Below are 15,430 nucleotides of genomic sequence, written 5' to 3' on the forward strand. Positions count from 1 at the left end.
AGGACTGCGTCATTGGTTTGTTGGGTTGTGTGCTTGGGTTTGTGTTTGTGGTTGGTTTTGGATGGGTTAGTGTGGATAGCATTGAGTTTGTTTTCTGGGTTTTTGTTCTGTTTCCCTTGTGTGTTCATGTGCTCCTCCACACCTACCCTGTGTTAGCCTCGTCAGCCCTCCCCTGCTCCCTGTGTGTCCTCAGCCAATCAGCTCCCTGTATGTTCACTCCCCTCTCTTGAGTTCTTGTTGGATTGTTTTGTGTTGTGTCTTCTGCTAGTTCTGTTCAGCGCTGTTTTGCCTGTTCATGACCATCCACAATTAAAGGAGAGTTTTTCATCATATCTACATTCCGGCCTCTGCGTTTGGGTCCACTCCTGCTTCCCCGAGTCTGACACATTCACTATAGAGAATATGAATAACTTTGTGACAACATGTTTTCAATTTTCAATAATGTAGTTTTCAATTTGTGCTTTTTATTTGTGCAAAGAAGGAAAACATCTGTATCAAAAGGTTAAAAAAGGTCACTGACCCATCTTGGGCAGTATGTCGTCTGTCGCTCCTTTAAAGAAGCAGACGTAGATCACCATTCCTCTGTCGATCTGAGAGCAGAAACACAACAACATCAGTAAAAGCAACAGGATCTCTTTCAATTCTTGGTCCACTTCTGTTACATCTACACACTTTCAGACATGTGGCTCATTGATGTGTTTCTAATAGTTTTGGGACAACAACAGAAGAATCAGATATATCAGGCTTTAGATACACACACAATACTTGTTAGTAGATCAATTCATTGCTGGTTTGAGTCTTTCATGATGATATACTGATAGAAGGAAAAATATATAGAGTATTGCAAGCCTTATTCTTAAATATATAATTATTTTATTTGGCTTTTTCTTCATTTTATAGTTTTATATTTAGTGTTTTGTACTCTTTATTTTCCTTGTTTTTATATATTGTCTTCTCTGTCTTTTATCGTCCTCTTTCTCTTTTCTTCCTCCTGAAAAACACTGTGTAACATCAATCTTTTACCTGCTGTTAATATTTAATGTATTAATTGTTGTTGGTATTTTACTTTAATTTTCACCTTTAGAAAATATTAAATCCTGTATAATTTTATAATATGTTGCTTTTCTTCATTTGATTCCTTTCACTTTCCTTTTGGTTTTGGTTGATGGTAAACAATCCTGTCTGTGTTTAGAGGAATCATCTCTGACAGCCCAACCTTTACACACACTTGAGGGTTGCATCTTTTAAATAACAAAAAAAAAATGAAATTAAAGCCTTTATTATTGATTATTTGACTTTAGTTTTCACTGCGTTCTGGTTTATTTTGCAGTAATTTTAGTTTGTGTTAACAGCTGCTGAAGTTCAAGTTGAACATGATGTGTTTGAAGCAGCTTTTATTTCACGTTGATGCTTTAATGTGAATCATTTTCTTCACAATGATCAATAAAGCTTTAATACTGTAGTGATAGGATGAAAATAAAACGCTGGAGTGTGATGTCTGTTGATTAATCAAATGTAAAAGACAAAAGTACATCCACTTTCTAGATTCATCAATTCATACTAATCAACAAATGAGGTATCACCAAACCCTGACATGTCAACAAATATTTTACAGCTAAATGCAAAAATGTTTTCAGATGGTGAGCAGCTTTTAACTGAGACTTCACTGTAAATGAGGAAACACAGTTTTAATTCACAGTGCTGCTCCTCGTCCTGATAAACCCTCCCTGCTCTTTCAACACGACAAGCTCCGCTCTGTGCTCATACTTCCTGGTTCCCTCCCCTTCAGATCTACAGTTTATAGATGGGTGTAACCAACATGTCAGGCTGCATTCACTGCAGAGACACATGTTGTTCAGATCAGAGCTCAAACTTTTTTCACTTCTCAGGAAGTGAAACTCAGACAGTCGTTGCCACTGAGAGCTGAAATGGAGCCGAAAGGAGTTCAGCTGGACCAAGAAACAATCAGTTGTTCGATCTGTCTGGATCTACTGAAGGATCCGGTGACTATTCCCTGTGGACACAGTTACTGCATGAACTGTATTAAAAGCTTCTGGGATGGAGAGGATCAGAGGAAGATCTACAGCTGTCCTCAGTGCAGACAGGCCTTCACACCGAGGCCTGTCCTGGTGAAAAACACCATGTTAGCAGATTTAGTGGAGCAGCTGAAGAAGACTGGACTCCAAGCTGCTCCTGCTGATCACTGCTATGCTGGACCTGAAGATGTGGCCTGTGATTTCTGCACTGGGAGGAAGCTGAAAGCCCTCAAGTCCTGTCTGCAGTGTCTGGCCTCTTACTGTGAGAAACACCTTCAGCCTCACTTTGAGTCAACTACATTTAAAAAACACAAGCTGGTCGACCCCTCGGAGAAGCTCCAGGAGAACATCTGCTCTCGTCATGATGAGGTGATGAAGATGTTCTGCCGTACTGATCAGCAGAGTATCTGTTATCTCTGCTCTGTGGATGAACATAAAGGCCACGACACAGTCTCAGCTGCAGCAGAAAGGACTGAGAGGCAGAGAGAGCTCGAGGTGAGTCGACAACAAATCCAGCAGAGAATCCAGGACAGAGAGAAAGATGTGAAGCTGCTTCAGCAGGAGGTGGAGGCCGTCAGTCGCTCTGCTGATAAAGCAGTGGAGGACAGTGAGAAGATCTTCACTGAGCTGATCCGTCTCATCCAGAAAAGAAGCTCTGATGTGAAGCAGCAGATCAGATCCCAGCAGGAAACTGAAGTGAGTCGAGTCAAAGAGCTTCAGGAGAAGCTGGAGCAGGAGATCACTGAGCTGAAGAGGAAAGACGCTGAACTGAAGCAGCTCTCACACACAGAGGATCACAACCAGTTTCTACTCAACTACCCCTCACTGTCACAACTCAGTGCACCTACAGACTCATCCAGCATCAATATCCGTCCTCTGAGATACTTTGAGGATGTGACAGCAGCTGTGTCAGAGCTCAGAGATCAACTACAGGACATCCTGAGGGAGAAATGGACAAACATCTCACTGACAGGGACTGACGTGGACGTTTTACTGCCAGAACCAGAACCCAAGACCAGAGCTGAGTTCTTAAGATATTCACGTGAAATCACTCTGGATCCAAACACAGCACACATGAAGCTGTTATTATCTGAGGGGAACAGAAAAGCAGAACGAACGAGTGAACAACAGTCTTATTCTCGTCGCCCAGACAGATTCACTGGATGGTATCAGGTCATGAGTAGAGAGAGTCTGACTGGATGTTGTTACTGGGAGGTGGAGTGGAGAGGCGGAGGAGTTTATGTAGCAGTCGCATACAAGAATATCAGCAGAGCAGGAAGCTCGTATGAATGTGCATTTGGATTCAATGACAAATCTTGGATGTTAATTTGTGACACTGACAGTTATACATTTTGGTTCAACAAAATCTCAACTCGCGTCTCAGGTCCTGTTTCCTCCAGAGTAGGAGTGTACCTGGATCACAGAGCAGGTATTCTGTCCTTCTACAGCGTCTCTGAAACCATGACTCTCCTCCACAGAGTCCAGACCACATTCACTCAGCCTCTCTATGCTGGACTTAGTCTTTGTTATAATGGAACCACAGCTGAGTTGTGTAAACTGAAATAGACAGAAGTCATTTCAGACTTCATGTGTCAGATTCTGTTGTAATTCTTCATGTTTTTGTCTCCATTGTTTCTGAGAGCTCGTTGCTGTGGTGTTTCTGAACTGCACAGAGATCAGCTGTCAATCAAACTGGGATTATCAACACTTTTTTCTTTTCATTTGTTGTTCTGTTGATGTTTTCAGTTTCTTTAAATGTCACTTTTTGCTGTGTGTTTTTATCCATGGAGGCTATCGCTGCTCATGATGACGTCTTTTACCTTCACTGACATTTCTTCAGATGAAAATATAAACTTCTCTTTGTGCTAAATGTTAGTTTCATGTTTGTATTGATGTATTTTTGTGCTGTTGTTTCTTAAACAGAGAAAACAGCAGAACTTCCTTCATCATAGATATTTTGTTCTCATCACTTTGTAAATTCATAGAGAAATGTCCAATCAAACTGTAATTATCATGATAATAATCATTTATTATGTTCTTGTACATTCTGGGTTAAACTAACTGATTGTGTGGATGAAGTGAATCTGAACATGAAATCATTGAACAAGAGTCATTTAACAGACTTTACTGATTGGATGTGTGAACAATCTGAAGCTTTACATAATCAATAAAGATGTTTTTTTCAACAGTGAGCAAAGTATTTTCTTCTGTCTTCATCTCAGGATCTCATTCAAAGCTTCTGGAGAAAATGTGAAACTAAAATGAGAGTTTATTTGAGGCAGTTTTCCTCCTGAAACACCACAAAGTCCAGAGTTCATGTTCAGAGCAGACAAACATTTGTCAGTCAGTCTCTGAACTTTCAGCTTTCTTCACTAAAGCAGCTTTGTCACTGAGGAAAGAGCAGAGTTTTCTATCACTTGTTGCCTTTAAAAAACAAGATTTTCTTTGTGCATTTAGTTGATAAAGTCTTTGTTATACAGGCCTAAAAGACTGGAAAATAGTAAGAATTCATTTGATCAAGTTTGGGTGTGAAGAAGTTTTGTTGAGTCCTGACAAACATAAAACAACAGATATTGTGTCATGGTGAACTTGAGGTCATTTCATTTATTTTTATGTTGATTTTCATGCAGATGAAAGTTGAGAATGAGGCTGTCATGTTGGTTCAGTGTTTAGTTCTGTCACCTCACAGAGAGACGGTTCTGGACCCCAATTTATCAAACTGCTAACAGGAACATTTTAGACTTTAGTGAAAGATAAAAGTAAAAATCCTTCACTTTCACTCACAAACAGAAGAATAAAAACTATTGATCAGTCTGGGTTTGCCATTTACTATTCCCTGTTATTTCAGTTTGTTTGTCAGATTTATAGACAATATGAGCAAGTTGAAAAATAAAATACTTTCCACCAGATTCAGATTGCAGGACTCCTTGTTCTCCTTGTTGCTGAAGATAGTTCTTTATGACTCTGGCTGGATGTCCTACTGCAGAATACATTTGGGACGATCAGATGCCTCCCTGATAGTATGATGGATAAGAATCTAAACATCTAAAGTGCCCAAAACTTTGTGCCAGTCAAAGGTTTGGACAGTTTCCCATTCACTATAGAGAATCTGAATAACTTTGTGACAACATGTTTTCAAAATGTGTAAAAATGTCACATTTCAAATTGTTTATTTATTTAAAATGACTGAAATTAATGTAAATTTTGTCATTTTCTTTAATAGGAATCTTTATTCGACTGAGATCCTTTTCTGGCAACATTGTCTGACTACTCCTACATCACACAGGTTGCTCAGAAACACAAGTTTTATTTATAATGTATTTTTCAATTTGTGCTTTTATTTTAGCTGAACATCGACTAACAGGAAGTGTTGTAGCTGTCACGTGCTGCTGCTTTGACAGAAGGTTATAAGAGCTGCTGCAACCCCGGCTAACTGAGACTGAATGCTGTTCACTTCCGGTTCCTGAAACACTGCTGAGTACCTCCTGCTGGCTCAGAGGAGACATGAAATAATTACTGTTACTGTTTGGTGCACCTCCTGCATTAAAAAACACATATGAATTTAAAACATTTGCAAGAAGATTTATATTTCCTTGAACTTCAAAGCCTGAAAGTCATAACACAAGTTGAATTTGCTAAAAGTGTATAACTGATTTTCCATATTAACCAACAGGTAGATTCTTAAACACAAGCTGTTATGGAGTCTAAAGGGTCTTGGAACCAAATAAATACATAAAGAAAACACATAGATTACACATTATTTCTATGGATCATGGTTGCCACCTGCTGTTGGGTCTCTGTAAATTAAAGAGTACAGTCTAGACCTGCTCTATGTGAAAAGTGACCTGAGATAACTTCTGTTGTGATTTGGTGTTATATAAATAAAATTGACTTAACTTGATATTAAAGCGCTGTCTTGCTATTACAACTGAAAACTCCAATCTTGAATCTCAACTAGCAGATTTATATCATAAAGAACCAGTGACATATTTGAAACTTACAAAATATAGTTTTTAATTACAAATGGATCCAATGGATCGATCATCTCCAGAGACTGATGGTAGATATTTAGACATTATTAAAAATTTTGCACACAAACACAGTTGTTTCCAATTATTCTAATGACATTTTATCATAGTAGAAAAAATACAGGTGTTACTAACAACATTAACGATGGCTTTGTTCTATTCAAGTATTCCAGTAATGACATTTTATATCATTTTTATATTGTTTTTTTTATTATTTACACCTGTGCTTTTCCTAATGTGACATGTCAAACTGTCTTCCAGGAACAAGGCTGATGTGTGACACAAATTCAAAGCTTCACGTCTCAGAACTCCATCAGATGTGTGTAAGGTCCGTTGGTGTGGAGCTTCAGCACTTGTCTGTTTCCATACGTCCCGTGTTTCACCGTCACCTCGGCTGAAGCGGCGGCTGCCGTCATCTCCTTCTCGCACAGAGAGACGAAGGCGCTGTTGAGCCGCAGTCCGTCCTCTTTGCCGATGTTGTTGTGGTACTGCATGGCCTTGCCTTTGGCCTTCCCGCCCAGCGTGGCCTGAGGGACGATCAGCAGGCTGCCGGGAAGGTCCGACACCGAAACCATCTTCCCCGACTCGGACTCACACAGCCGCAGGTTCAACAGTGTGGACACTGAACGGCAGAGACACACAGAGGAAGGATGCTTTACCTTTACATCTCATACTGAGTGGATTTACAATGAGAGCAAAGAAAGAAAACACCTGTATCAAAAGGTTAAAAAAGGTCACTGACCCATCTTGGGCAGTATGTCGTCTGTCGCTCCTTTAAAGAAGCAGACGTAGATCACCATTCCTCTGTCGATCTGAGAGCAGAAACACAACAACATCAGTAAAAGCAACAGGATCTCTTTCAATTCTTGGTCCAGTTCTGTTACATCTACACACTTTCAGACATGTGGCTCATTGATGTGTTTCTAATAGTTTTTAAACAACAACGGAGGAATCAGATATATCAGGCTTTAGATACACACACAATACTTGTTAGTAGATCAATTCATTGCTGGTTTGAGTCTTTCATGATGATATACTGATAGAAGGAAAAATATATAGAGTATTGCAAGCCTGATTCTTAAATATATAATTACTTTATTTGGCTTTTTCTTAATTTTATACTTTTATATTTAGTGTTTTGTACTCTTTATTTTCCTTGTTTTTATAAATTGTCTTCTCTGTCTTTTATCGTCCTCTTTCTCTTTTCTTCCTCCTGAAAAACACTGTGTAACATCTCATTTTAAAGGTGTTATATCAGTAAAGTTTGCTTGTTTTGTTGCTTTGTTTTAATCTTTTACAGCACAGTAACTTATTTTGATTTTATGTTTTTGCCTGCTGTTAATATTTAATGTATTAATTGTTGTTGGTATTTTACTTTAATTTTCACCTTTAGAAAATATTAAATCCTGTATAATTTTATAATATGTTGCTTTTCCTCATTTGATTCCTTTCACTTTCCTTTTGGTTTTGGTTGATGGTAAACAATCCTGTCTGTGTTTAGAGGAATCATCTCTGACAGCCCAACCTTTACACACACTTGAGGGTTGCATCTTTTAAATAAAAAAAATGAAATTAAAGCCTTTATTATTGATTATTATTAAAGTCTTTATTGGTGGTTTGGATTATGATCCTCACTGACTGGAGCTTTGACTTTAGTTTTCACTGCGTTCTGGTTTATTTTGCAGTAATTTTAGTTTGTGTGAACAGCTGCTGAAGTTCAAGTTGAACATGGTGTGTTTGAAGCAGCTTTTATTTCACCTTGATGCTTTAATGTGAATCATTTTCTTCACAATGATCAATAAAGATTTAATACTGTAGTGATAGGATGAAAATAAAATGCTGGAGTGTGATGTCTGTTGATTAATCAAATGTAAAAGACAAAAGTACATCCACTTTCTAGATTCATCAATTCATACTAATCAACAAATGAGGCATCACCAAACCCTGACATGTCAACAAATATTTTACAGCTAAATGTAAAAATGTTTTCAGATGGTGAGCAGCTTTTAACTGAGACTTCACTGTAAATGAGGAAACACAGTTTTAATTCACAGTGCTGCTCCTCGTCCTGATAAACCCCCCCTGCTCTTTCAACACGACATGCTCCGCTCTGTGCTCATACTTCCTGGTTCCCTCCCCTTCAGATCTACAGTTTATAGATGGGTGTAACCAACATGTCAGGCTGCATTCACTGCAGAGACACATGTTGTTCAGATCAGAGCTCAAACTTTTTTCACTTCTCAGGAAGTGAAACTCAGACAGTCGTTGCCACTGAGAGCTGAAATGGAGCCGAAAGGAGTTCAGCTGGACCAAGAAACAATCAGTTGTTCGATCTGTCTGGATCTACTGAAGGATCCGGTGACTATTCCCTGTGGACACAGCTACTGCATGAACTGTATTAAAAGCTTCTGGGATGGAGAGGATCAGAGGAAGATCTACAGCTGTCCTCAGTGCAGACAGGCCTTCACACCGAGGCCTGTCCTGGTGAAAAACACCATGTTAGCAGATTTAGTGGAGCAGCTGAAGAAGACTGGACTCCAAGCTGCTCCTGCTGATCACTGCTATGCTGGACCTGAAGATGTGGCCTGTGATGTCTGCACTGGGAGGAAGCTGAAAGCCCTCAAGTCCTGTCTGCAGTGTCTGGCCTCTTACTGTGAGAAACACCTTCAGCCTCACTTTGAGTCAACTACATTTAAAAAACACAAGCTGGTCGACCCCTCGGAGAAGCTCCAGGAGAACATCTGCTCTCGTCATGATGAGGTGATGAAGATGTTCTGCCGTACTGATCAGCAGAGTATCTGTTATCTCTGCTCTGTGGATGAACATAAAGGCCACGACACAGTCTCAGCTGCAGCAGAAAGGACTGAGAGGCAGAGAGAGCTCGAGGTGAGTCGACAACAAATCCAGCAGAGAATCCAGGACAGAGAGAAAGATGTGAAGCTGCTTCAGCAGGAGGTGGAGGCCGTCAGTCGCTCTGCTGATAAAGCAGTGGAGGACAGTGAGAAGATCTTCACTGAGCTGATCAGTCTCATCCAGAAAAGAAGCTCTGATGTGAAGCAGCAGATCAGATCCCAGCAGGAAACTGAAGTGAGTCGAGTCAAAGAGCTTCAGGAGAAGCTGGAGCAGGAGATCACTGAGCTGAAGAGGAAAGACGCTGAACTAAAGCAGCTCTCACACACAGAGGATCACAACCAGTTTCTACACAACTACCCCTCACTGTCACAACTCAGTGCACCTACAGACTCATCCAGCATCAATATCCGTCCTCTGAGATACTTTGAGGATGTGACAGCAGCTGTGTCAGAGCTCAGAGATCAACTACAGGACATCCTGAGGGAGAAATGGACAAACATCTCACTGACAGGGACTGAAGTGGACGTTTTACTGTCAGAAGCAGAACCAGAACCCAAGACCAGAGCTGGATTCTTAAGATATTCACATGAAATCACACTGGATCCAAACACAGCACACATGAAGCTGTTATTATCTGATGGGAACAGAAAAGCAGAACTAGCGAGTCAAATACACTCATATTCTAGTCACCCAGACAGATTCACTGGATGTTGTCAGGTCCTGAGTAGAGAGAGTCTGACTGGACGTTGTTACTGGGAGGTGGAGTGGAGAGGGGAAGCAGTTTATGTAGCAGTCGCATACAAGAATATCAGCAGAGACGGACTTGACTGTGTATTTGGATTCAATGACAAATCTTGGATGTTAATTTGTGACACTGACAGTTATACATTTTGGTTCAACAGTATCTTAACTCGCGTCTCAGGTCCTCGTTCCTCCAGAGTAGGAGTGTACCTGGATCACAGAGCAGGTATTCTGTCCTTCTACAGCGTCTCTGAAACCATGACTCTCCTCCACAGAGTCCAGACCACATTCACTCAGCCTCTCTATGCTGGACTTTATCTTTATAATGATGGAACCACAGCTGAGTTGTGTAAACTCAAATAGACAGAAGTCATTTCAGACTTCATGTGTCAGATTCTGTTGTAATTCTTCATGTTTTTGTCTCCATTGTTTCTGAGAGCTCGTTGCTGTGGTGTTTCTGAACTGCACAGAGATCAGCTGTCAATCAAACTGGGATTGTCAACACTTTCTTCTTTTCATTTGTTGTTCTGTTGATGTTTTCAGTTTCTTTAAATGTCACTTTTTGCTGTGTGTTTTTATCCATGGAGGCTATCGCTGCTCATGATGACGTCTTTTACCTTCACTGACGTTTCTTCAGATGAAAATATAAACTTCTCTTTGTTCTAAATGTTAGTTTCATGTTTGTATTGATGTATTTGTGTGCTGTTGTTTCTTAAACAGTGAAAACAGCAGAACTTCCTTCATCATAGATATTTTGTTCTCATCACTTTGTAAATTCATAGAGAAATGTCCAATCAAACTGTAATTATCATGATAATAATCATTTATTATGTTCTTGTACATTCTGGGTTAAACTAACTGATTGTGTGGATGAAGTGAATCTGAACATGAAATCATTGAACAAGAGTCATTTAACAGACTTTACTGATTGGATGTGTGAACAATCTGAAGCTTTACATAATCAATAAAGATGTTTTTTCAACAGTGAGCAAAGTATTTTCTTCTGTCTTCATCTCAGGATCTCATTCAAAGCTTCTGGAGAAAATGTGAAACTAAAATGAGAGTTTATTTGAGGCAGTTTTCCTCCTGAAACACCACAAAGTCCAGAGTTCATGTTCAGAGCAGACAAACGTTTGTCAGTCAGTCAATAAATCCAGACTTGATTAAAACTTCTTGTGACTGATTTTGTTCTACAAACTGCTGCTGTGCTGAAGAGTTTTTGTCATTTATATTAATCAGCAACAAAGAAATGCATCTAAAACAGTGGTGATTAGTTTCCTGACAGCTGTGATTGATTTATTGAACCATCACAGGTAACGTTACTCCACCTTTTCTACTGCAGAAGTCATTCAGGAATCATTTGATCACAACTCTGCACATATGAGATGCTGAGTTCAGTTCAATCGTAATAAACATCAGAAGGAAACAACATGTTGACTCCAGTTTGAAGCTGTGAAGACGCCGTAATAGATGTTTGCTGAAGTTTACAGTGTTACAGTTTTTACTAAAAAACTCATATTTGAACATCAACACTAAATTAAACACGTGTGGACTCCATCAAATCCAGTCATAATATGATTAAACTATAAACTGAACATATAATTATTCACATCTGGTCACAGAAGTCAGAGAAATCACAGCCTGCAGCATCAAATCTCACATTCACAAGTTCTGTTTACAACCTGAAAGCTGATGTGAATAATATTTGCAGACTGGAAACTCTTCTCTCCCATCTTTCCCATGTGACCTGAATGCAGCGTCAGTGTTACAGGATGTGACTTCTGTCAACAAACTGACACAGTGTGATATTACAGATTAAAATCCGTCTTTACTGATGTTGTTTGAAGCTGCCAAAGGCTCAGTGGAGTTTTTACACGTCTTCCTGCAGTGAACATCACAGCAGGTCAACAACTGAAATCTGAAAACTGATGCAGGACACAAGAGGGCGCCTTCATCCTGCTAACCAGGGATGTAGTGGAGGTTAAAGCTCCTCCACTCGGTCTGTCTGCAGTTTTAGTCAAAAACATGTTTTTAAACCAATTAAAACACACCATGATAATAAGAATGCATCCTGTCATTCATCATGGTAAATGGTGTCAAAGTGCTTTAAGTCATTAATTAGTTAGTTAGTTAGTTAGTGAGATTGTGGAAACGTCTTTGGCTTCACCACATAGTGTTAAAAACAACACAGGACAGCTGATGAGGACAAACAGCATCAACAAACAACATGATTTAAAAATAAATAAATAAATACAGTAAAAATGAAATAAAACGGTAGACGGTTCGATGTTTGTCAAATTGGTTTCCAACCTTTTTTGGCTTTTGACGTCTTACAAAAAGCAGTGTGTAGTCGGGGTCACATTTCACATGTCTATGAGTTGTTAACAGCTCCACCAAATAGTGATTTTTCCCTCTAAACTTCTCACATGCTTTCATTTCAATAAATGTTCAAATGATCCAATATTTCAGCAAAAATCAAAGATTAGAGAAGAAGTCCAAAAACTGAAAACAGATTTGTGTATCAGAACTTTGTTTTTTCTTCTTTCCTCTCCCATTAATCATCTCACCACCCCTCAGATTTATCTGCTGACCCTTTGGAGGGGCCCCACCCCTAGGTTGGGAACCACTGGACTAAACTAGCTAACTGTATATAAAGTAGTGTAAACTAGCTCCACCTCCAGCAGCTACAACAGTAACATGCTGCTCTAACACTGATGCTTCACTATTAATAATCTAATGATGTCATATATAATAATATATCAGTCAGAGGGACCAAACCACTACTTTTACTGCAATACTTTAACTACATCAAGCTCATAATACTTATGTACTTTTACTGCAATACTTTAACTACATCAAGCTCATAATACTTATGTACTTTTACTGCAATACTTTAACTACATCAAGCTCATAATACTTGTAATGGAGTATTTTCACTTTGCTGTATTGGTACTTTTACTGCAGTAAAGGATCTGAATATTTCTTCCTGCGCTGCTGCTGACAGTTTCTACAGAGGATCATGTGATTGTCAGAGGTCGACATTTATCAGCAGAGTGTTGCTGGATAAGATGAACTCTCTGGTTTTACCTGCTTTTATTTCAAACACAGCACTGCTGCAGAAAAACAACATGATAAAAAACATGTGAAATCTGTTGCAGTGTGGAAGCATCACCAAACCCTGACACACCAACAAGTATTTTACAGCTAAATGTAAAAATGTTTTCATGGTGAGCAGGTTTCAACTGAGACTTCACTGTAAAACAGTTTTAATTCACAGTGCTGCTCCTCGTCCTGATAAACCCTCCCTGCTCTTTCAACACAACAAGCTCCACTCTGTGCTCATACTTCCTGGTTCCCTCCCCTTCAGATCTACAGTTTATAGATGGGTGTAACCAACATGTCAGGCTGCATTCACTGCAGAGACACATGTTGTTCAGATCAGGGCTCAGACTTCTTTCACTTTCTAAGAAAGTGAAACTCAGACAGTCGTTGCTACTGAGAGCTGAAATGGCGCAGAAAGGAGTTCAACTGGGCCGAGAAACAATCAGCTGTTCGATTTGTCTGGATCTACTGAAGGATCCGGTGACTATTCCCTGTGGACACAGCTACTGCATGAACTGTATTAAAGGCTTCTGGGATGGAGAGGATCAGAGGAAGATCTACAGCTGTCCTCAGTGCAGACAGACCTTCGCACCGAGGCCTGTCCTGGTGAAAAACACCATGTTAGCAGATTTAGTGGAGCAGCTGAAGAAGACTGGACTCCAAGCTGCTCCTGCTGATCACTGCTATGCTGGACCTGAAGATGTGGCCTGTGATGTCTGCACTGGGAGGAAGCTGAAAGCCCTCAAGTCCTGCTTGACTTGTTCGGCCTCTTACTGTAAGAATCACCTCCAGCCTCATTATGATGTAGCTCCGTTAAAGAAACACAAGCTGGTCGACCCCTCGGAGAAGCTCCAGGAGAACATCTGCTCTCGTCATGATGAGGTGATGAAGATATTCTGTCGTACTGATCAGCAGAGTATCTGTTATCTTTGCACCATGGATGAACATAAAGGCCACAACACAGTCTCAGCTGCAGCAGAAAGGACTGAGAGGCAGAGAGAGCTCGAGGTGAGTCGACAAAACATCCAGCAGAGAATCCAGGACAGAGAGAAAGATGTGAAGCTGCTTCAACAGGAGGTGGAGGCCGTCAGTCGCTCTGCTGATAAAGCAGTGAAGGACAGTGAGAAGATCTTCACTGAGCTGATCAGTCTCATCCAGAAAAGAAGCTCTGATGTGAAGCAGCAGATCAGATCCCAGCAGGAAACTGAAGTGAGTCGAGTCAAAGAGCTTCAGGAGAAGCTGGAGCAGGAGATCACTGAGCTGAAGAGGAAAGACGCTGAACTGAAGAAGCTCTCACATACAGAGGATCACATCCAGTTTCTACTCAACTACCCCTCACTGTCACAACTCAGTGCATCTACAGACTCATCCAGCATCAATATCCGTCCTCTGAGATACTTTGAGGATGTGACAGCAGCTGTGTCAGAGCTCAGAGATCAACTACAGGACATCCTGTGGGAGAAATGGACAAACATCTCACTGAAAGTGACTGAAGTGGACTTTTTACTGCCAGAACCAGAACCCAAGACCAGAGCTGGATTCTTAAGATATTCACGTGAAATCACTCTGAATCCAAACACAGCAAACACACAGCTGTTATTATCTGATGGGGACAGAAAAGCAGAACAAACGAGTCAAATACACTCATATCCTAGTCACCCAGACAGGTTCACTAATTATCTGCAGGTCCTGAGTAGAGAGAGTCTGACTGGACGTTGTTACTGGGAGGTGGAGTGGAGAGGGGAAGGAGTTGATGTAGCAGTCGCATACAAGAATATCAGCAGAGCAGGAATCTCGTATGAATGTGCATTTGGATTCAATGACAAATCTTGGATGTTAATTTGTGACACTAACAGTTATACATTTTGGTTCAACAACATCTCAACTCCCGTCTCAGGTCCTGTTTCCTCCAGAGTAGGAGTGTACCTGGATCACAGAGCAGGTATTCTGTCCTTCTACAGCGTCTCTGAAACCATGACTCTCCTCCACAGAGTCCAGACCACATTCACTCAGCCTCTCTATGCTGGACTTAGTCTTTATAATGATGGAGCCACAGCTGAGTTCTGTAAACTCAAATAGGCAGAAGTCATTTCAGACTTCATGTGTCAGATTCTGTTGTAATTCTTCATGTTTTTGTCTCCATTGTTTCTGAGAGCTTGTTGCTGTGGTGTTTCTGAACTGCACAGAGATCAGCTGTCAATCAAACTGGGATTATCAACACTTTCTTCTTTTCATTTGTTGTTCTGTTGATGTTTTCAGTTTCTTTAAATGTCACTTTTTGCTGTGTGTTTTTATCCATGGAGGCTATCGCTGCTCATGATGACGTCTTTTACCTTCACTGACGCTTCTTCAGATGAAAATATAAACTTCTCTTTGTTCTAAATGTTAGTTTCATGTTTGTATTGATGTATTTGTGTGCTGTTGTTTCTTAAACAGAGAAAACAGCAGAACTTCCTTCAATCATGTGATCAGTTTAGTAAAACTGACTTTTACATGTTGCTGTGAGTAGGAGGACATCACGTGATAAAAGTGTCTTATTGTTCACACTCAGCCAGAAACTCTTTCACTCTGAACTTTGTACTTGAGAGTTTTCTTAAGTGTCGTTCAGAGTTTGAAGAAGTCGAGTTTGTAAAGTTTAAACCAAGACTTGATTAAAACTTCTTGTGACTG

General features: G+C 40.1%; 3 protein-coding genes across 3 annotated transcripts; 2 read left to right on the plus strand and 1 right to left on the minus strand.

The window, feature by feature from the left end:
• Window positions 1-1,818: 1,818 nt before the first annotated feature.
• On the plus strand, window positions 1,819-3,673 carry LOC121881211 (tripartite motif-containing protein 16-like). The gene has a single exon (XM_042388894.1). It carries the CDS (start codon window positions 1,929-1,931, stop codon window positions 3,600-3,602), a length of 1,674 nt encoding a protein of 557 aa, XP_042244828.1. The 5' UTR covers window positions 1,819-1,928; the 3' UTR covers window positions 3,603-3,673.
• Window positions 3,674-6,366: 2,693 nt separating this feature from the next.
• On the minus strand, window positions 6,367-6,864 carry LOC121881037 (D-aminoacyl-tRNA deacylase 2-like). Its single transcript, XM_042388679.1, has 2 exons — window positions 6,807-6,864; window positions 6,367-6,686 (listed from the first exon to the last, which is right to left on the minus strand). Exons 1-2 carry the CDS (start codon window positions 6,862-6,864, stop codon window positions 6,367-6,369), a joined length of 378 nt encoding a protein of 125 aa, XP_042244613.1.
• Window positions 6,865-8,222: 1,358 nt separating this feature from the next.
• Window positions 8,223-14,916, plus strand: LOC121881038. Its single transcript, XM_042388681.1, has 2 exons — window positions 8,223-10,007; window positions 13,026-14,916. Exons 1-2 carry the CDS (start codon window positions 8,348-8,350, stop codon window positions 14,837-14,839), a joined length of 3,474 nt encoding a protein of 1,157 aa, XP_042244615.1. The 5' UTR covers window positions 8,223-8,347; the 3' UTR covers window positions 14,840-14,916.
• Window positions 14,917-15,430: the final 514 nt, after the last annotated feature.

This window comes from Thunnus maccoyii, chromosome 16 (assembly GCF_910596095.1).
Source record: "Thunnus maccoyii chromosome 16, fThuMac1.1, whole genome shotgun sequence".
Classification (NCBI taxonomy): domain Eukaryota; kingdom Metazoa; phylum Chordata; class Actinopteri; order Scombriformes; family Scombridae; genus Thunnus; species Thunnus maccoyii.